At 35.3% G+C, this 23,232-nt stretch overlaps 1 protein-coding gene across 1 annotated transcript in view; it reads left to right on the top strand.

Moving 5' to 3' along the window:
* The window catches only part of OC90 (otoconin 90), a 47,984-nt gene that overhangs the window by 11,198 nt on the left and 13,554 nt on the right, over positions 1-23,232 (top strand). The window contains exons 5-10 of the mRNA XM_012541827.2: positions 4,034-4,146; positions 4,710-4,838; positions 7,173-7,214; positions 15,581-15,631; positions 17,115-17,168; positions 22,969-23,085. Of these exons, the coding sequence (XP_012397281.1) occupies positions 4,034-4,146; positions 4,710-4,838; positions 7,173-7,214; positions 15,581-15,631; positions 17,115-17,168; positions 22,969-23,085 (506 nt within the window). The remainder of the gene's footprint in view (positions 1-4,033; positions 4,147-4,709; positions 4,839-7,172; positions 7,215-15,580; positions 15,632-17,114; positions 17,169-22,968; positions 23,086-23,232) is intronic.

Below are 23,232 nucleotides of genomic sequence, written 5' to 3'. Positions count from 1 at the left end.
AGATCTAGGGAGGGACCACATACTTGTTATCCAAGGCCTTGATTAGTCACGTTTTGAGATACTTATCATCAGACTGGCTACAGTAGAGAGATTTTTGTTTGTTTTTTGCGATAGCAACTAGAAAGACCAGTTCAGAGCCATCCAGAGACACTTAAGTGGCTGTAGGGTTCTGAGCAAATTATTTAAACTTTGTCTACCTCAGCCTCCTCATCTGGAAAAGATATAATAATAGCCCCTACCTCTTAAAGTTGTGAGGATTAAATGAGAAAATGTTTATAAAGTACATCACAAACCTTGAAGCACTATAAAAATGTTAGTTATTATCATTATTTTCAAATCATAGAGGGGCTGCAATCTTTCAATGGAAGGAACACCCACACTGTTGAAACTATAGATTATTAAAGTATTGAAGCAGCAAACTTTACTTAATCATGATTTTTTCCCCACTTCACTCAGGATAAATTATATGGGAGGCATGGGAATGTAGTGCAATGAGCACTATTTTTGAAGCTAGAAAACCTAAATTAAAATCTTAACTCCACAATGTATCTATAGTGTAGCCTTAGGAAATGACTTACTATCACTGAACCTCAGTTTCCTCATCTGTAAAATGAAAATGATAATTTTTGCACAGTTGACCTCACAGCATTTTGAATTTCCAATGAAATGTTTGTTAAAAATCTTTGTAGAAAGCTAAATAAATCTAAGCTATTATTATGCTTCTTGAGGACTTTTGGATGTAAAATCGTTCAATCTGCAATAAGACACTAAAACAGAGCTCCAAACCTCTATATCTGACCCCTTTAATAAACAGGAACTCAGATTTTCCTCACTATATAAGATTCCCCCTGTTCCCAGGGCCTTACTTTTATAGTTTTTAATGCCCAGATGCACATAAAAGGCAAAGTAAAATATAGTGTCTCATTGGTTGATAGACCTTAGAAAGATCTGTTATATCAGATATTAATTATACCTTAAAATAATAAAACATTTAAATGTCAATCATGTGCAGAGTTTAACTGAAAATGAAATATCCCTTATATAGTACTTATTAAGTAAAAAATGAAAATAAGCTGAAATATAAGCAGTAGGAAAAATTCTCCAAGACAATCCAGAAATGGTGCATCAGCACAGGTGGTCACAGAATAGTCAAGGCTCAAGAGTCATTTTTACTAAGTGACTATATACAATTGTGAGTCTCCACCCCTCATGTTGGACAAGGAAGGATGGTCCAGAGGTATAAAAATAATTTGGGAAACTTTCAATAGAACATACCACCCACATTGGATTTATTCACAGTGAAATAAGCAAAAGAAATCAGAATCTGAAGTCCTTTCACTCACCTTAGCCTTGATCCTGTACTCATCAGACTAAAAGGATGGAGATCCTCTAGTAAGCATTCTTCTGATTAAATAAGTAAACTTTATAATAGTGCACTTAGGGCTTATCATTTAATGTTTGGATATTAAAAGAAAGACTCTATCTTATCTAATTAATCCTAAATATATGTAAAATATCTATTAATATATGTGAGTTCTATATTAATATTAGTTGACCTGGCTAACTAAATGTATATTAATAAATAAATATAACATGAATAATCACTATTCTTATGGAATCACACTGATTAGAATAAAGTAGGGTCTAAATAATCATCTGTCACAGGGCAAATTATTCATTTTTATATCCCACAATGCCTAGCAAAGGCCTATGAATGAAATAGTTTGATTTAATCATGGTAAGTTTTTGACATTGTTCATTAGAGGTATCTGGCCCTCATTACATACTTTATTGATCAGGTTATGAAAAGTAAAATTTCCATGTTTTAAGAGGGATTAGTGACTTCTGTATTATTAAAAAAATAAATAAACCAACCAACACACAAACCTTCTTCTGCTTTTAAACCTCCCAATGTTGGCCTGTTTTTAAAGATATCCAGGCAAAAGTTTGTCTCTGTTTCAGAAACTCTCAGCAAGAAGAATTCCTTGAATATGCATGTTTTCATTCTGAAATGGGAGATAGATTCAGCTCAATGAGTTGGTAGAAGGAGGAAATCCTTCCCTTGCTCCCTTTATTCTATTGCAGGGATTGGGGTGGGAGTCTCCCAAATGTGTAAGCATCAGAGACTACAAAGCAAAGCAGCAATCCATCAAAGTCATGGACAGATCAGAATTATTAAATCATGCACATTGAAAACTGATGGATGGGTGAACACCGAATTTCATTTTCTTCACACCATCTGAGACGATACCAGGAGCCCAGAGGGAACTCTGAAGGAGAGGTAGTTTCCTTGGGGATTTGCAGATCAAATCTGAATAAATCTTAGCAGATTTATTTAGGGATTCCTTATTTTTCTATCTCAAATGTCACAGACTTCCTGATCAAAGGCAGCTTTTCCTCTGGATGAAGTTTTGATTACTCAGTCTATCAATCAAAAAGCATATATTGAGCTCTTACTTACATAGTACCACTATTCTAATGAATATCCTATTTTGGACAGTTACTAGATTAGAGGGGTGCCATATACGTAGTGTGCTTGATTTCAGCAAGGCATTTGGGAGAGCCAGAACTATGTCATCATAAAGGTGATAGACCTGAAGTTGGAATTTTAACTCTACAGCTGTGACCTCTGGCAGTTCACTTCACTTATGGATCTTCTTTTCTCTTAAATTAAGTATTTGTATTAGATGAAAAGACCTCTGTGTTCCTTTCTGCTTTTATATCTATGAGTTGGTAATTCCAAATCATTCTTTGGAACTGTAAATTAGGGACAAAATGTTTATGGAACCTGGTTCACAGGACTTTGGTGAAGGTCAAATAAGATTCAGTATATAAAGAACTTTGTCAGCTATGTAAATATTAGCTATTATGAAATCCTTATGGTTAAGAGATAAGGATAGAAATTAGACAACTCCAGTTGTATAGGACTATAAGGTACACAAGGAATAGAATATACACACATATATACATATAACACATACATCTATGGAATATAATGACATACATATACATATTTGTGCTTGATTTAAAAACTAGATACAAAACATTTTGATTTTTGAGTTGATAGCTACCTAAGCAAAAGTTCCTATTGAAGTGTTCTGGGGATATGTCTAAAAATGATCTGTACCCATGAAGTATTTAAAATATAGTTAGGGTGATAAAATATAGATACTTGAAAGATGGAGCTCATCCAGAGGAATCCAACCAGTATAATGAAGAGTCTCACAACCATACTGTATAAAAATTAATTGAAAGAACTAGGAACATTAAGCCTGGAAAAGATAGTTATCTTTGAATGTTTTAAAGATTGTCTTATAGAAGAGATAAGAGATTTGATCCCTAGGGCAAAACCAAATGGACAAGATGGATTCCTGAAATCACTGATCCTGAATCAGTGGAAGAACAATAACAGAGCTAGCCAAAAGTCAAATATATTGTCCTTGGAGAGAATGTTTTCTTCACTAGTGGACATCCAGCTTTTGCTTGATTCAGTAAGTTATTGAGGAGACTTGGTATTGCTTTTAACATTTTGTGTGATCTCGGACAGATCAGTTTCTTCATCTGTTAAACAAAAGACCTCAATGACCTCTAAGATTCCTTCAAGTTGTAACATTCTATGTTCTAGTATTCTTTATTCCAAGGTTCCTTCTATATTCTAACTAGAATTAATGCTGTATTCTAATATGCTCTTCCTTCAAACTTTGATTCCAAATATAATTTGTTTAGAGGAAGACATCTATATGTGATTCTCCTACTGGGGAAAAATTATAGTATTATTAATCCAGAGCTAGAAGTTCCCTTAGATATAATCTACTCCAATCCCTTTGTTTTACCAAGGAGGAAACAGATCCATAAGGTCAAGCAGGATCATAGAGTCAGTTAGCACCAGAAGAGGGATTTGAATTCAAATTTGAATCTTGGACTCTTTCCACTCTAACAAGATGCTTCTTTATTCTAGTATACTTAAATAAACAAAGAGTTCTTTCTTCTCACTCCCCAAATTTTATTTTTCTCCCCACAACCATATGTCCAGTTGTTGTTTCCAGCACCGAAAATGTTATGAAGATGCTGCTGAATTGGAGTGCACCCAAGACTTAATCAGAGTTTCCACTGATGTTACTTGTAGCAATCAAAACATGACTTGTGGTGAGTGAAATTCATTTCCCTAAGTCCAAGATATCCTAGATAACTACCCTGTGATACTAATTTAACGTACGTTTGGGATACAAAGAACTTCCCTTCCTTCCCAAGATATCCTCTGTCCAGGGGAGCACAGAAATTGATCCAAAGGATTTCCCCTTCTAAGAATCTATCACCCTTTGGGGGAATAGCACCAGCTGGAAAAACAACTGTGATAAATTTGATGGATATGTCTGATATTCTCTTTACAACACTCACTCTTCCCTTATAGGACCCAAAGGATCTAGAGCTGAGATGAATCTTAGAGATCATCTAAAGCAAAGCTAAATTGTGGGTTGTGACCCCATATGGAGTCATATAATTGAATGTGAGGGTTGCAAAATTATGACTTATTTTCAGTAAATGTTTGATTTAAAGACCTTTTTCATATACCTGGGGTCACATAAACATTTCTTGGGTAAAATAGGGTCATGAGTAGAAAAAAGGTTAAGAAGCCCCAGTCTTAGGGGAAATGAAATGAGTTGGGGAGTTTTCTCAATCTTCTCCATTTATTTGGTCCATCTCTCTAGAGTCCAAGGATCTTTGTGAAAATCTTCTATGCAATTGTGATAAAACTGCCATTGAGTGTTTTCTTCATTCACATATCAACTCTTCCCTCAATGGGCTTGACATTGCCCTCTGCATCCCCACAGTCACAGGTAAGAAAAAACAGAATGGATTTCTCAGTCTCCTCCATAACACTTGCTATCAGTCACTGGCTTTACCTTCTCTTCCTTGTTAGTTATCCTTTGTCCAGTATGATTCAATGACAGCTATTCATAAAGGACCTGATACTTTATAAGTCCTGTGCTCAGCCTTAGGGGAAATCTTGATTCTTACCTCTAAGAAGCTTAAACTCTAATGGGAACAAGAACACAAATAATTGAGATGCCAAATAAGGTAAGATAAGTAGAAAAGAGATAAATTAGAAATAGCTGTAGGCAAAATGTAATGGGAAATATGGAGAGAGAGAACATTTTCTTTTAGGTAAATAGATAGAAAATTTATTAAACACTTGCCATATGCCCTGCATTATGTTAAGGACAAGAAATACAAATAAAAGAATATATATACACACACATGTATATGTATATTTTATAGCTATATACATGCATGAATATATTTATAGATATGTACATATATGCATTAGCACACATATACATGCACATATGGTGTATATATACATACATGGATATATAGCTTTACATATATGCATGCCTGTATTAATATGTGTATATATACATGTATGCATATATTTGTGTATATATTTGTGTTCACATGTGTGTTTATATACGTATGCATGTATATTTATAGGTATATTCACATATATATGTATAAGATATATTCACATTTGTGTATATATTTATAAATATGTGTATATGTGTGATAGATGTATTTATATGTTTATATAGATATATACATATATGTGTATGCATATCTTTATGTATAGATAGATGTATATACATATATAGATACATACACATTTATGTATGTATATATGTACTTATAGATATATACATACATAGTAATATACATATGTATATTACTATCCTTATATAGACATATACAGGTATAAATGTATATATTTATAGATAGATATATACACATATATGTATGTATGTATATTTTAAATAGAGATATATATGTGTATATATGCATTTTATGTATATATATATGTATAGATAATGTATATATTTATATATATATGTACATACATATAAATATACATATATACATTTCAAGCATGTAGAACAGCCAGTGAAAATATGTAGCATTCAAAGAAGTCTTGTATGAGGAGTCTGTGATTTTGAAGAGTAGTTTATATGATCACCTAGTGATTAGTATACAAAAGAATATTAGAATAAGAATTAGAATATGAATTCCAGTCCTGTAACCTCTACAAAGTTACTGAGTAATTTTCAACTTCTTCAAATCTTAGTTTGCTTATCTGCAAAATGGTGACAGCTTTAACTGTCCTATCTATCTCCCTCAGGGTTCTAAGAATGAAATGAGAAGATATATCATTGCAGGAAAAAGAAAATGCCATTTTACTATGTCATTATTATCAAGACATGATTTTTAAATAGCCCCTTGCCACTGGCTCAGAATGAGGAGACATTTATAGTCAAAGAATAATAAATAAGAATGCTCATTTCATCTATTTTATTCCTAATAGGAACTATGAGAGAACAAAATATACATATTTAGAGCTATAGTCTCAGTAATTCTTTTAATAAATGGGATACCTAAAATCATTTTGTATACTCTATTCTCAAAGAATGATTTCTTCCTCTCTAGTTGGGCTGCTGCATTCAAGTGACTTTTCCAGATAGTTTAGATAAGGCAATACTAGGGTAGAAGAAGGAGGGTTCATATGGGGTCTTGAGAATATGGGTCTGAATCCAAGTGAGACCCTGAGTAAATCATCCCTGTGGTAGTGGTGTCCATTCATTGCAGTAGGATACTACACTTCATGATCCCATTTGGGGTTTTCTTGGCAAAAATACTGAAGCCGTTTGCCATTTCCTTCTGAGATAAAGAGGGTTAATTGACTTGCCCAGGATCACACAGCTAGTAAGAGTCTGAGGTCAGATCTGAACTTTGGTCATCCTGACTTTAGGTCCTGACTCACCTTTTTGAGTCTCCTTTATGACAGTATAAACTACTGCCTCTCACACTATCTATTTCTCAGGGATATTATCAGGAAAGACCTTGAACTCTCAAATTCTATAGCAACGTGAGATATTCTCGCCAACTCCTGCATCTCATGAACTCCTGCCATCTTTATCCTTCCCTGGATTCTTCTGGAGATGTGAATGTCTAACCCAAAGGTGTTTCAATATGCACTGAACGGAATTCTTGAGGCCTTTTCATCTCCTTTCTCTCAAAGTTTCTCCTGTCTCCCAAGTTTTTGTCCCTTGATTCTGAGACTGAGTTTAAAAGATTGAAAACTTAATTCTCTAAAGTTCTCTACCAATATGTTATCTTTTCAGATATGAACAGCAAGGAAGAGACCATGGCCCTCCCAACTGACCGTAAGTCTTTCTAGTTATATTTGTTTGTATGCTAAGGGAGTAAAATGACGAGGTGTTGATGGGTGGGTACAGATAATATTCCCACACTTTAAGGGTTTGCAGAATACTTTCTTGACAGCAGTCTCATGAAGTACTTGCTAATTGTGAGACTTTGAAGGAGTTACTCTGAACCTCAACTTAGTTATCTGATCAAGTCAACAAGCATTTATTAAGAGCTAGCTATGTGCTTGAGCTAAGCATTAGGGATACAAAGAAATGTAAAAATAATCCATGTGCTTAAGAAATTAACAGAATAATAAGGGAGGTGCATGTAGGCAACTATGCATAAACAAGACATAAGCAAGATTAATTGGAGATAGCCCATGAGAAAAGGCACCAGCGCTAAAGGAAACCAGGAGAGCCCTCTTGAAAAAAGGTAGGATGCTACCTGAGAAATGAAGGAAACCAAGAAGCTTCTTACAACAACCTACTTCCATGACTGTTTTATCAGAAAATGTCATTTAAAAAAAATCCACTGTTATCATGAGGCTTGTAAATGGTCCCACATCTACTGGCCCAAGATGAGGAGACATTTGAGAACAATGAATAAGAAATAAAAATACTAGTGTCATTTATTTTACTACCAGTAGGAAATGTGGATGAAATTAGAAAATATGTGAATATGGGAAATCATAAAATTCCATCCAAATATAAACCATGATTATTAAGAGGTTTGAAAATGTCTCCCCACCTACTGACTCAATCTGAAGAACCATTTGAGCCAAGTGAATAGAAAAAAAAAAAAAAGGTCTCACCTTTTGATAATATTGTTTTTGTTTTTATACAATCATTTCAAATTATGTATGATTCTTCATAACCCAATTTAGGGTTTTCTTGGCAAAGGTACTGAAATAATTTGCCATTTCCTTCTCTGATTCATTTTACAGATGAGGAAACTGAGGTAAAAACTGGGGGGTAAAATGACTTGCTTAGGGTCAAACACCTAATATGTTTTTGAGGTCAAATCTGGATTCAGGTCTTACTGACCTGACTTTAGACCTAATGGTCTATTCATTGTACCATCCAGCTATATGATTCATCTTATAATACTTGCATATTATTAAATCTTTTTATAGATAAGAAAAGATTCTGAACATTTAAAATGCCTTGCCTGGTACTACACAGCTTGGACCAGAGCCAGGATTCATAGGGTAATAGATTAAAAGCTACAAAGATTCTTTAAGGCTATCTACTGTATGGATTTAATATATATAACATGTATTGCTTGCCATCTAGGGGGTGGGATGGGGGGAAAGGGGAAAATCTGAAAAACAAGGCTATGCAAGGGTCAATGTTGAAAAATTATCCATGCATATGTTTTGAAAATAAAAAGCTTTAAATAATTTTTAAATAAATTTTAAAAGATCATTCAATGTAGTCCTTTCATTATACAGTTGAGATCCAGAACAGTCAAATGACTTACCAAAATCCACCTGGGTTATAAATGTCTGGGGCAAGATTTGATCCTCCCAACTCTAAAGCTGATACTCTGTCCATTGCACCATCTAGTTGCCCTCCATTGTAAAATGAGCCCCAGAAAAGTTAAATGAGTTTCCCAGCTTCACATAGGTTATAAATGACAGAGCCAAGATTTGAATGCAGCTCCTCTGACTCCAAGTCCAGCACTCTATACATAACAAGAGGCTTCCTCTTTGATCAAAGCATCTTCCAGTGGGCATTGCTGGGTTAAGCCAGAAGTATCTATGACAGCAGATGTGCTAAAATTCCCAAACTCAGCTATTCCTCTGCTTCCAGCAACAGGAAACATTAATTACCTTCCATAATGAGACTAATTCAAACATCCAAGTGCAAAACAGGTCCCCGTGCTGTACTTAACAGATGTGAATTTGCATATGTTAGGATGTAGACCATTAAGTACCCTTTTTCTCCTGCCCTCACTGTTGCCTCCCTTGGATAATTAAGCTGGTCTGTGAGCTGCCTCATGATGTTATTGAGGTAGAGGACTCAGCAGTGCTCAGAAAATGCACACAGACCAGGCAGAAAACTGCGTACAGCATCTGTTCCCAATCATTCCTCTCCAAGGTCATGCTGGGCTCTTCTCCCCATGACTGAGTGAGGAAGTTCATCACCAGCTGGGCCCTCAAAGGGATTCCACCTCTTTTCTCCTCCGTGGTTCAAGGCACAGTGGTCCAGGGCCGTGAGGCTATATTCAGCCTCCTTCCTCTCTGGAAGCTGTCAGGGCAAGTCGAATGGTGAGTTCCCCACTTATTCAAAGAGAAGTTAGAGGGAAGACTTTTGATCTGGTAGGAATTGAAGTCTCTTCTGACTCAAAGATTTTAGGATTCAAAGAGATCCAATAATGAATTCATCATCTAGTGTACTTAGAAGCTGAGTAGCTTCTAAGAAGTATCAAGACCTCCCTGATTCTGGCTATCACAGACTTGGCCAAGGGATGATGGGCATGGCAAATAGTGGAAAGAGCATTGACTTGATAATTAGGAGGTCCTGGCTCTGCTAATTCCTAGCCATGTGACCTTAAGTAAATCACTTAAAACCTCACAGAGCATCAGGTTTCCTATCAAATTGAAAGCTCCTTGAGGGCAAGGTCTGGTTTTTTTTGTTTTTTTTTTTTTACCTGTTTCTATCTTCACTGTTTACAAAGTGTCTTATACATAGTAGGTACTTAGAAAATATTTATTGATTGACTGGAGAGTAAGAGGACAGGTTGAATTGGATAATCTCTAAATTGTCTTCCAATGGATTAAGACATTTGGGGTAACAAATTAATGATGAGAAAGCACTGTGACTCTTAAGTGAGAGATCCTAGAGACAATGGAGTCTGTCTAATTTTAGATGCTGACCATGATTCCTTATATATGTTGTTTACTTCAACTAGAATATAGTTTTGTGGAGGACAGAGACTCGAATTTTTATATTTTTTATCCTCAGTGTACCCAGCATATATTAAGCACTTTGAAAATTATTTTTATCCAAGATGATAATGAATGGTGGAAAGTGGGGAGCCCACTAATGATACTTGGGCTCATTCTTGACTATACAACTTCTTTCTTATGAACAGAAAACACTACATAGTGTCCTTTAGAAGTCAAAGGAGGTGGAGCAAAGCAACATGTAATCATATGAATGATGTGGGTGTGGAAATTCTAATCAGAATCAGTATTCTGCATTATACTCCAACTTTAGGATATGAGACAAGAAAAAGACTGGGAATTTATAGATCTTTTGGGTCAACTTCCTATTGGAACAATGAGAAATTAAGACCATTGATCAAAAGCCTTCATTGAGTCAATAGTAGTTCTAGTATCCAAACCCAGTTTCTCTTAGTCTACTATAAGTTTCAGAAAGTTCTTTTGTGGTGTGTAAGTACAGGGCCACAACAGAAAAAAAAGGTTATACATAATATAAACTCTGGGGCACATCTAAGCCAACTATGGTTTACAGAAAAATGCAAACCTTCACCAACCCAGTATTCTTTGCCATCATCTTGGCAAAGTCCTTCTATCAGGATCTTAGTTATCTCATTTCTATCATCTTATTTTAGAGACATAGACCTTAATCATAAAAATCTCAGTAAGGCTGGGAGAACCTACAATGCAGAGTGATGGTCCTTTCTTGATAACTGTTAATTATGATGGTTTGTATGTAAACAGGTTTGATAATGAGAGATTTTTTGTTTGTTTACTTGTTTGTTTTTAAAAGATCTCTTCTTTCTTTCACAGAGCTTCTTGGCCACAAAAGTTCTTTGACACCATGGATATCCACTGCACTAACAGAAGGTATGATACGAGGAAAATACAAAAGAAACACCACAAAAATAATATTTGTTGCTTATACACTTACTGTGATTTATGGCATCCCAGAATTATAGAACCTCAGAGATGCAAGGGACACCTAGTCCAATCTCCCTGTCTTACAAATGAAGCCCCAGGAAAAGCATGATTTGTTTAAAATCACACAGTAATTGTCAGAGCTGATATTTGAGCCAATTTCTTTGGATTCCAAGTCCAGTTCTCTTTTTGCTATAACATCTTTTTTGGGTTTTAGCTTCATCAGCTGTAAAATAGGAGTAATAATTTCTGCTTTAACTTCACATAGTAGTTATGAATAAATCACTTTTGTAAGATGTAGAAAGATAAGTAATATATCATGTGAATTTTGCTTTTTTGTTTTTAATATTCGTACCCTGTAAGAATACAGTCCCTCTATTTTTTCCTCTTTCCCTATGCTCATCTACTATCTCCTGCCTCCCAAATAACTGACTGAGGACTTATTTGAATTTTCTGTTTGGAGTAATTGGTGCACAAATAGGCTTAATAATAGTCATGAAGATGGCTCAAGAGGGAATTGCTAGCAGAGGACTTTGGTGATATCAAACTGAGACTTTGGGAAGATAAACATTTCCAAGTGTCTCAGAGAAAATAAATCCCATTTTCTATAGGACTCTTCCTTAATGTCTGCCTTTAATTCTATTGTCTTCCTTCTGTTAGTTATCTTCTAGTTATAATCTATACAACTTTCTTTATTGCATGTTGCCTTCACCATTAGATTATAAGCTCCTTGTAGGAAGGTACTATTTTTTTGCCTCTTTTTTATATTTGTAGCACTTAGCACACTGTCTGACACACAGTTAAGTGCTTCATAAATGTCTATTGATTGATTAATTGAAGGAAACTGGGGCTCTGAGACAACTAGAAAGCTCCAGGCAAAACATTACTGTCACCATAGAAATATTGCTGACTTTGTCAATGGTGACGACCCATGGCACTCTGGGCCTGTGATAGAAGTCCCTTTTGTGATGAATTAAGCCTTAAACTAAGACTGAAAATGTCCTGAAGATGAGGAGGGCATTGTTTGAAGGCACCTGGAAGAATTGAGAAGTGGAATAGGCCACTGGAATATGAGAGCTAGAAAGGTCTATTGAGATAATCTGGTCCAACTCTCATTTGAAAGTTACATAAACTAAGGCCCTGACTCTCAGCCATCTTCAAGAATTTTCCCTCTTCCCTAGAGTAAATAGGGTTTGTGGTAAGAGCCTTAGATTTGAGTCTGCCATCGTGTGAACTATGGGACTACTCTAGGAGAGATATTTCACTTCTGTAGCTTTCTTGGTTTTATCCTTTATGAAAATGAGGGGATTGAATTAAATAGATTTATAAGTTATTTGCCCAATATCATACATCTAAGCCAAGTTATTATAATTCTAAGATCAAAGATGTAAATGTGGAAGAGATCTCAGAGGCTATCTAGTCCAATTCCCTCATTTTACAATTCTCTGGGTCTCAGGGAAATTAGGTGGCTTGCCTATCTCAAAGAAAATAGCTTTAATAGGTAGGATTTTGTCCTGACTCAATAGCCTTTCCACTGTACCACACTACTTCCCTGTTTTAAGTTCAAATTTCTCCTTTTGTTGAGTCTGTTGCCTCTTCTGAAAAAATCTAATATAGTTCCAAGACTGGCCTTGGTTACCATCCATCCTTGGACCTAAGAAACATGGCTGCTTCTGAGTTTTCTTGAACACTTTAATTCCATCATGGAAACAGAAAATCTCAGAGCTGGAAGAAATCTTAGAGATCAGCCTATTCAAACCCTACATAGCTAATTTAGAATCTCTCCTATGATACCCTCAACAAACTGTCATTCAATTTTTGATTAAATATTCCCAATGAGGAAGAACTTACATTCTGCCATGATAGTTCCTTTTACTTTGAATAGTTCAAATTAATGTTATTCCAGACACTGTCTAAATCTGCCTTTTCTCCTAGTTCTGTCTTCTAGAGTTCTAGAGTCTATAGCTTAATTCCTTTTCTTGAGAAGGTAGATGGTGCAGTGGATAGAGCCTGGATCTGGAATCAGGAAAATTCATCTTTTGAGTTCCAATCTGGCCTCAGACACTATCTGTGTAACCCTAGCCAAGTTACTTCACCATATTTGCTTCAGTTTCCTCATCTGTTAAAAGAGTTTGAAAAGAAAATGGCAAATTACTCCAGTATCATTACCAAAAAAAAAAAAAAAAAACAGATGAAGTGATAAAGAGTTGGACACAACCACAATAAACCACAATCTTCAACTATAAAAAGTCAGCTAGGATGCTCGCATCTAAGTCTTCTTTAGTCTAAACTTCCCCAGTTCTTTTACTGGTCTCCATATGGCATAATTTTAAAGCCTTTCATCTGTCTCATTGCCCTCCTCTGGATACATTCATCCAGTGCATGGAAGAGGAGGGAGAGGAGGAGGAGAAGAAGGAAGAAGAGGAGAAAAAGGAAGAGGAGGAGGAGGCAGGGAGAAAGAAGGAAAAAGGAAGAAGAGAAGGAAGAAAAGGAGGAGAAGGAAAAGGAGGAGGAAGAAGAAGAGGACTAGGAAGAGGGGGAAAAAGAAAAAAGCAGAAAAAGGAAGAAGACAAGGAGAAGGAGGAAGAAAAGGAGGAGGAGGAAAAGGAAAAAGAGAAGAAAAAGGAAGAAGACAATGAAAAGGAGGAGGAAGAAGAGGAGGAGAAGGAGGATGAAGAGAAAGAGAAGGAAGAGAGGAGGAGGAAAGGGAAAAGAAGAAGGAAAAGGAGGAAGAAGAGAAGGAAGAAGAGGAAGAAAGTAGGGGAAAGATGAGGAGGAGGATAAAGAGGATCAAAGGATGGAAATGAAGGAAGAAGAGAAGGATGAAAAGAAGAAGGGGAGGAGGAAAAAGAGGAGGAAGAAAAGGAGAAGGAGGAGGAGAAAAAGAAAGAACAAGGAGGAGAAGGAAAAGGAGGAAGAAGAGAAGATGGAGGAGAAGAAGAGAAAGAGAGGAGAAGGAGAAAAAGGATGGGAGTAGGAAAAAGAAATGAAAAAATGAGGAGTGATTCTGGTGGTGGTGTGTTGTGGTAATAATCCCTACCATTTATTTACACTTTAAATCTTACAAAGCAATTTACATATGTTATCTTATTTGATACTCTTAACAACTTCATAAGTAAATTCTATCATTCTTACCATTTTACAGATGGAAGAAATTGAATCTAAGAGAGGTTATTTTAAATTTTTTAAAGGTGTCTCATAGCTAATAAGTTTCTGAGATGGGATTCAAACTTAGGTTTTCCTTATTCCAAGCAAAGTCCGCTAACCCCTTCACCAGATTTTATAACTAAATACTGGTGATACAAAGGCAAAACCAAGAGGCTTTATATACTGGGGGAAAATACATCATGAATACAGATAAGTGAATCCAACGACATAAAAAGTCAACATAAGGTAATTTCCTGCAACAAGAAAGGGTACTAACATCTGAGAAGATCAGAAAAGATTTCACATAATAGGTGAAACTTTAGTTGAATCTTGAAGAAAATTAGGGATTCTATGAGGCAGCAGTAAAGAGGGAGAACATCTCAGGTGTGGGGCAGAGTCTGGTTAAAGGCATGGAATGTTCTGTCCTGGGAAAAATTAGGAGTGCTGTTGTTTAAAAGATAGAAAATGTAGAAGAGAAGAAAATACTGGGACCAGATTATAGCAGACTTTCAAAACCAACCAGGAGTTCATTAAAACACTTCTGTCCTAGTTGTCTGTTTTCAGAATTCTACTCTCTTCTCTGTCAGTCTAAGAACCTGTCAGTGCGAGGAGATTAATGAGTATTAAAGTGGTATGACAACTCAAGAAATAAATTTTCATTTAAGGATCATTCCTCCATGTCAGAAAGAACACCAAACTAGTTGTCAGGAGACCTATGTTGTTTCCCTGATTCAACTACTAACAAGGGGAAATGATCTTAGAAAAGTCATTTAATTTTCTCGGCTAGTTTCTTTAGCCATAAAATTATGGGATTGGACTATAAAAGGAGTTTTAAAAATTGTGTGTGGGGGTGGGGGGGTGTCCTAGATTTGAACATCTATGGTTTTCTTAGGGAGTGGTGTAAATCATAAGGACATTTAGAAAATAATGTTTTGAAATGGTATCAAATATTGCAAAGGAAATTTGATTACATTGAAATAGTTACCAAATATATATATATATATATATATATATATATATATGTGTGTGTGTGTGTGTGTGTTTATATATATAGATATTTTTTTTAAATAAAATATGTTAAGATACATATTATTATGGGTAACCTAAATGGCACAGTGGAGAGAGTGCCAGGTGTAGAAGTAAAGAAACTCATCTTCATGTATTTAAATCTGGTTCCAGATTCTTACTAGCTCTGTGATTCTGGACCAGTCATTTATTCCTGTTTGCCTTAGTTTCTTTATCTGGAAAATGAGCCAGAGAAGGAAATGGCAAACTCTTTCAGTGTCTCTGCCAAGAAAACCCCAAATGGGTTCATGAAGAGTTGGGTACAAGTCTTGGTATTAATTCAAGTTGTGGGATCTCTTTTCATAGTCACACCTAAAGTTCCTACAGACAGCAGCTTGAAGGATTCCTCTGTGGAAGGTATGTAGAAGGGATTTTCTTCAGCATTATTTACACCTGTAAGGAGATATCCCCATTAAAATTCTTCTCTGCTGCCTAGTAAGAGGGGGACCAATATCATAGAAGGTAGAAGTGGGTTGTAAAATGCCAAGCAGATCCTACAAAACTGGAAAGGCCCAGTGATGATTGTATCATTCTTCCCAGTAACTGAATAAGTTTTGAAGGTCTTAGTGGACTCACAAGCTCAAGGTAAATCAAGAATGTGATTATTGAATAAACTAAGGGTGAATTAAAGGAGGCATTTGGAAGACAGCAGTCTCAATATACTCAGTCCTAGTCAGACCCAAAATAAAAGTGTTGTGTTTATTTCTGGATGTTGTGTTTTAGGAAAGACATTGGGAAGCATTCAATGATAAGAAGTGAGATTATTAAAAAGGAAATCATGCAGTTTAAAGATTAACTAAATAAATGACAATAAGTCTTTCAGGGAAGTTTTCTGGTTGATGTGATTTTTGTGCAGGTCTTTAAAAGATGGGAAAGAACTCAACAAATGAGGAAGGGAAGGAAGAAAATCTGGTAATAGGGAGGAATCTGTGCAAAGACAAAAATGTGTTTAAGAGGCAGTGAGTCATCCAAATTAGCTGGAACATACATGGACAGGCAGGGCTCTACCATATTTTAGAGGACCTCGAATGTTGAAAGAATCTGAACTTTTATCCATATGCCCCCATTTAATATTTGCTACATCAGAAAACTTGAGGGGCAAACAAGAGCAGATGTCATCATTATTTTGGTAGAAAGGACCAGATTGTGATCTTGATTATTTTGGTGAATTTCCAATTCACCAATTAACAGTGACATTCAGCACATTTGGGGGAATATCAGGTAGTAAAAGTTTAAGTTATCTACCTAGAATCACCCAATCAGTATGTGTCAGAGACCACATAATAGTCTTTAATCAGAAAGGGTTAATGTTAGAGTCTGAATTTGGGTTTTTCTGACCCAAGACTAGTTGTCTACCATACCATGTTACATATAATTCTTATTTTGTAGAAAGAGAAATTGAATCCCAGCAAAGTTAGCTTGATTTCTTTACATCATATAATCAGCGATGGTCCCTTCTCCCCACCACATTGTATTTTTCAGGATGTGCTTTTCCACTTGGTTCAAGGATCTTTACACATTTGGGGAGGGAAGTAACTGCTCCCTCATTTTAAATTAGATGAATTTTACCCAAGCTTTTCGCTTCAGTTAGTTTAAAGATCAGCTAACTCTTGCTGCTCTTAATCGATAAACACTTGTTTGGATTATAATCATATGTTTTCAACTGTTCCTACTGTCCCCAGTTCATAGGAACACACAAGTGATTGGAGCCCAGGAAAAGGTTACAAGGTCTCTAATTGGCTTCCTCTTCTATCATAATAGATTCTACCTTCTGAGAACAGAGGTGAAGTTGAAAGGAAAAATCAACCTTCAAGTGATTTTTTTTCTCTCTTTTGTTCAGCTATTGTCAGAGGCCATGAAGGCACAATACATCCAGATACTGTAGCAGTGAAAGGTAAGTAGCCCATGGATTTTTTTGACTTGGATTTTATTTCCTGGCTATGGAATAAATTAATGAAGCCAAGTGCATTGGAGTGTGAAGATTGGGGAAGAAATAATACAACACAGACAATACCACAGAGAGAGCAATTGAAATAATCAAGATGGTCAGGAGAACTGATGTCAATTTAGGAAATATTAATTGAATTATTACTGTGAGCAGAACACACAATAATTACTATCCTTAGCACCTGGAGTGGGAGTGGGGGATATAAAGCAAAAACAAGAACTGAGAACCACATAGAGAAAAATCTAGAGTTATTAAGATAGTCAGTTATTGTGAATCCTATCAGTTCACTGAAAGTTAAACATAGATTTTAGATTTTCAGCAATATTTCATCTCATTCCTTAAATTCATTCGTCCAGCTATTGGGAAAACGATTCATTCTGTCTACCACCAACTGTTATTGGTTTTTCCAGTGGCAGAAACAATTTAGGGGATTATAATAGTTAATAATTATAATAGCAATTTTATAGTATTTATAGGTTTGTAAAGCACTTTACAATTCTTTCACTATAATTAGTTATCATTATCATCTTATTTTATCCTCACAGTCACCTTGAGAGGTAGATGTTCACCCTATTTTATAGGAGGGGAAACTGAGGCAGCCAAGGTTTCTTTGTTTTTTTGTTTTTTGGTGTTTTTTAGTACTTTGTAAAGAGTCATAGAGCCAATAAATTCCTAAGGCAGAATTTGAACATTTTATATATTCCTATACTTAAGAGACTAGAGTCTTTAGGAGCAACACTGAGCTAATGAGTGAAGTAGAACAGAAACCTGGTGAATACTTCTGTTACTGTATTCCTTCTGTAGATAATCAATATAGTGATACAATCCCTACCACAATAGCATATCTAGTATTTGGCACAATGTTTATTGGTTGATTGACATGTTGTCTTTTACAAGATTAAGCAAGATGCACAAAGCAAGCTATATAGCCAAAGTGTCTAACAACCAGTTTATAAGGAAAAAATGTGTCCAGGATATGTTTTTAAGTTTAATCTGCTTCTTAACATTTTCTCCATTAGTTTCTTGAGTCTTGACAATAGACAACACCATAAATTAAGTCCTGATTTGTATTATTTGCTGATTTCCAAGAAATAAATGCTTACACTGAAAATTTAACAACCAGTTCTCAAGAGCCAGTTTGAGCTAGCTCTGACATAATCTTGTCCCTAAGTAAGGGAAAAGGAGAAAAATAGGTGGGTCACACAGACAGTCCTGATTTTTGCTTTAGATCATGTACTGTCTGATGCTGGTTGGGAAGAACTGAGGTAGACTGGAGGAGAGTCTATATTATCATCCTATGTTTTCTATCCAAATGTGAAAAATACTAATCTTCCAAAACTCTACTCTGGCTCCTCATCATGGTATGAGGGTGACCTTCAATTTTCAATGGCTAATTCAACATCTGGCAAAACTAAAAAATAGATTTTAATAGGGTCACATTGACACAGACAATGAAGTAGACCAATAGATTAGCCCCTTGATAATAGAAATACATGAAGAAAAAATATAGTTATCCTCAGTCTTATGTGGCCCCCTTCTGGTTCTGCAGTAATAATAGAAGTTTAAAAAAGAAAAAATGGTGCTAAGAATCATACAAATTTTAGACTTTTTATTAATTTTAACTTGTTTATCAATAAAGGTGAGATCCTTGCCTAGTGACCAATACACTTACTAGAACTGAATCATTTCAGTTTTAATATAGTTGCTATAAATGATACTAGAAGGAAAAAGAAAAGTTATAGCTAAATGGAAGGATGATACATATATTTCTCCTTGAAAAAAGCAAATAAAATAATTGATATAATTAGTTGCCTTAGGATTGGAGTCAGGAAGCCCCAAGTTCAAATTCAGTTTCAGACACTAATTGTAATCATGTCACTTAACTTGTGTTTGCCTCAATTTCTTCACTTATAAAGTGGAGAAAATAACAGCACCTATTTCCTAGGATTGTTGTGAGAAACAAATGATGTAATATTTATAAAACTATTAGCACAGTGTTTGGCGTGTAGCAGGAACCATATAAATGCTTATTCTCTTCCTTTCCTAGTCCCTTCCCTACTCATCAGAAGATAAGAAGGAAACATCATTTCATGGATCATTTCTTATTGTATTATTTATGATGAGCATTTACAAAAAAACAGCCATGAAGATAATTACATTTTTTTGCCATCTGTTACAAATAATAATGAGATAAAGAAGTCCTAGCAAGAACTCAGGAAGACCCATGAAATTAAGTTAATATACCCTCTAATGGAAACCAGTTAGGTAGTACTATGTATGGATAGTGCTAGACCCAGAATCAAAAAAACTTGATTTCAAATTCTGATTTACTAGCTGTGTGATCTTATGCAAGTCACTTACTCCATGTCTGTAACCTATGCATGCTTGTCTGCTTCAATAACTCTAATTTCTCAGGGCTGTTGTGAGGATAAATTAGATAATATTTGTAAAGCACTTTGTAAAGCTTAAAGTGATATATAAATTCTAGCTATTATTGCTAGATCTCCCCCATTCGATACAAAGGGGAAAATGGCCAAAAAAAAAAAAAGGAAAATATGGAGAAAAGGAGAAAAGCTAAAGCCTAGGAGACTATGCAAAAGTCTCATTTCCATTTATCATGAATACTCTGAGAAAAGTAGGGAAACTTTGGACATGATGAGTACTTTTTTAAATGAAATATATTATATTTTAATAATAGGAAAATACAGTACAGGGAAAAGTGAGTTTATAGGAAATGTGGTTAGACCCAATTAAGCCAGACCATACTAAGAGAATTTAAAGACAAAAAGTAAGAGAAAAGGAGATCCAAAAAAATGGGTAAGACACGTAATGATTTTTATCACCAACTTTTTCCCTCCATCAATGACAGAAAAGCCTCTACTTTGGGATTTTAATATCACAATTTCCAATGGGTAACATGTAGAAGCAGAAATATCAGAAGGGAAAACAAAATTGGGAATAGAGTTTAGAGATCAAGAAAGACTCTACACAAAAAAAGATATATGCTAGAGTTAACACAAAGATAGAGTAGAGGGATTCTCCAAAATGTCTGAAGAGAAGATGAAAAATCAAGAGCTCCTTCCATGTCACAAATTCCCAAAAGGCAACTGAGAAAGTAGCAACAACTATCCACTCCCCAAACCTATTTTCCCATGTCAACAAAAATTGTATGTAAATAACATGAGCACATATCAGAGATGAGAAATAGCCTGAGCAAAAGTATGAGCATTTTAGAGGGAAGGCAAAGAGTAGTCTAGTTTGAGTGGAGCCAAAAGTGCATAGAAGGGGAGAAGAATATGAGATAAGGTAAGAAAGGTAAGATGGTCCTTGAATACCAAGTAGAAGACTTTGAATTTGACAGAATAGACTGAGGCACTGGAGGTTTTTGATCAGTAAAGTAACGTAGCCAGATATATACATAAGATTATTAGATTAGACTAGACTGGGTTGTATCATAAAAGATAGTATAAGAATGCAATAGATAGATTTTGGTAAATTATTCTACAACTGACCACATCTTTCAATTGGAAAATGCAGACACTACAAAAAAACTGTACTCATTAAAAAAAAAAAAAAAAGAACTATTAATTATTTGATTCAAAAGAGCTATCTGCCCCTTTTGTTTGCTTTTTTCCAGTAAGATCTCTCTTATACATGTTCTAAAACTCACAAAAGCCTTTGAAAGATATAACAACAGGAATGACTTTGTAAGAAAATTTCTAGTTATCAGATCAAATGAAAACAGAGCAATTCATGGTAACCAAAGATCTTTTCTCTTGTCATAAAGGATTCCCAACTCTCAATCCCAATGAAAGATGGATTTACTATAAATAATGCCTCCTTCCAGGTGTTCTTATTTACATATCACATTGTTCTGATAACATAAAGCTCTAGCTCTTCCTCAGTGAGATCCATAGTCATTCAAAAGAGTTCAGACAAATGCAGGAGGAAGAGTGTGATCTAAGTTGAGACGTAGTAATTTAGATCATAAAATCTTATATTTTGGCTAAAAGGGGACCTGAGAGGCTTTCAGGGCTGACCTCATTTCATAGGTAAAGCTACTGAACTCCAGAGAGAACCTAGTTAGGATCACACAGTAGTTACAGGTCTGAAGTAGAATTGGAACCAAAATCTTACTAATTTCATATGCATCTAATGTTTATCTGTGATATGCACATATACACATATTTATCTATATATGTGTATTGCTCTATGTACATCCTAGTACATACATAAAGTTAAGTGGCAGAATGGTTTGAACACTGTTCTTGGAGTCAGGAAGACTTGAATTTAAATTCAGCCTTAGATACTTATTAAATGTATGACCTTGGACAAATCACATAGGTACCTTTGTGTAAATATATGTGTGCACACTGTGCATGTATGTATATTCAATGCATACTCAAATTCAATATATAATAAACAATATATAAACATATGCTATATGTGCATAAATGTGCATGTTAATGCACAATCATTTTGGCATCAATATTCTTCCAGTGATGATATATAGCTCTGAATTATAGAATACTGTGGTCTCCAAAAGAATTAAATTAGAGGGTCAACCAAAGCAATTGAGAGCTACCTGATAATCAGAAGCAAGTTGTATTATACAATATGAAGAATTATGCATAGTGGAGTAGATCATCACCAAAGAGTTATATAATCTAGAAAGTAGATGGCCATAGAAAAAAATGTTAGACAACCAGTGTTCCATTTACATACAATGTAAGAAGAAATAGGGAAAGATTCCTAACAAGTTGGGTAGAGATGAAATCATACAAGTATCAAAATAAGAACAATAAACCACATTTATATAATCTCTGTTGTTTCAAAGCTGTTTACAGGTATTCAGGCAAGCAAGTACTTATTAAGCACCAAATATGTTCTGGCACTGCATTTCTGCTAGAGATACAAAGACAAAAATGAAATAGTATCTTCTCTATGAAAGTTTATATTCCATAGGGGAAAGAGGGTACCACATGTAGATCTATAAGTATACATAAACTAAGTGTAAGGTAATTTGGAAGACTTCACTAGCAGACAAGAAAATCAGAAGATGCCTCATGCGGAAAATGGCTTTTAAGCTGGACTTTGGAGGAAAGAAAAGATTGGGAGGTCAGGAGGAAATATGTTCCTGGTATGGAGGATGGACTTTGCAAAGGCACAAAGATGGTTAATAGAATGGTCGGTGTGATGAAAAAAGCTAAAATAGGTGTTTGACTAGACTGGTTGAATGAGTTAAAAGGAGTAATAAATATTTTCTTGTGAAGTTCAGATGTAATGTTATCATTCCACTTTATAGATGAGGAAACAAGGACTTAACCAAGTGCTATGACTTGGCCAAGAGAATACATCTAATAAGAGGTTAGAACTCAAATACAGTGTACCTGACTCCCAGCAGGCTGCTCTTCCTGCCTGGATCATTTTAATTATCGCATCATTCCATTCACAACTATTATCGAATGAAGGGCACTAGAATATAAATGAATAATCCACAAATAAGTACAAGAAACAAAAAAATAAAACCCATTAGAGGCCCAGAAGAGACATTCACCCTTCGAGAACTAGATTCCAGTGAATTCTCATGGTGACAATGTTAGATTTGTCCACTCTCTCAGAAGTCAGAAGAAAAGATCTTGGTCTTTTGGATGGACACTACTACTATCTCTATTAAGACAGCACCCACTGACTAATTTGCCTAATGAACAGTTTCTACACACGAGCTATCATTTATGTGTTTTAGGACCCATACAGCCTGTTTCCATAATGAAAGGAGTAACAATTGCTCTGTCTGGTCTTAAACCTGTGGAGTCAGATGTACAAGCTTCCCAACTGATCCCTAAGGAGACAACAGGAAAAGGTAAGTAGGAATGCCAGCACTGTCCTTGGATCCAATTAGAGAGAATCCCTCCTGTCCATATAGATATGAGACCTATTAAGTCACTGGAAGGAGGGTTTTGATTCTGAACTCCAAAGTGGTAGTATTGTAATATTGAATCCAAGCTTA

This window comes from Sarcophilus harrisii, chromosome 1, assembly GCF_902635505.1.
Source record: "Sarcophilus harrisii chromosome 1, mSarHar1.11, whole genome shotgun sequence".
Taxonomy (NCBI): domain Eukaryota; kingdom Metazoa; phylum Chordata; class Mammalia; order Dasyuromorphia; family Dasyuridae; genus Sarcophilus; species Sarcophilus harrisii.
The sequence above is the reverse complement of the archived record's forward strand: the minus strand, read 5'-3'. Positions and strand labels throughout refer to the sequence as shown.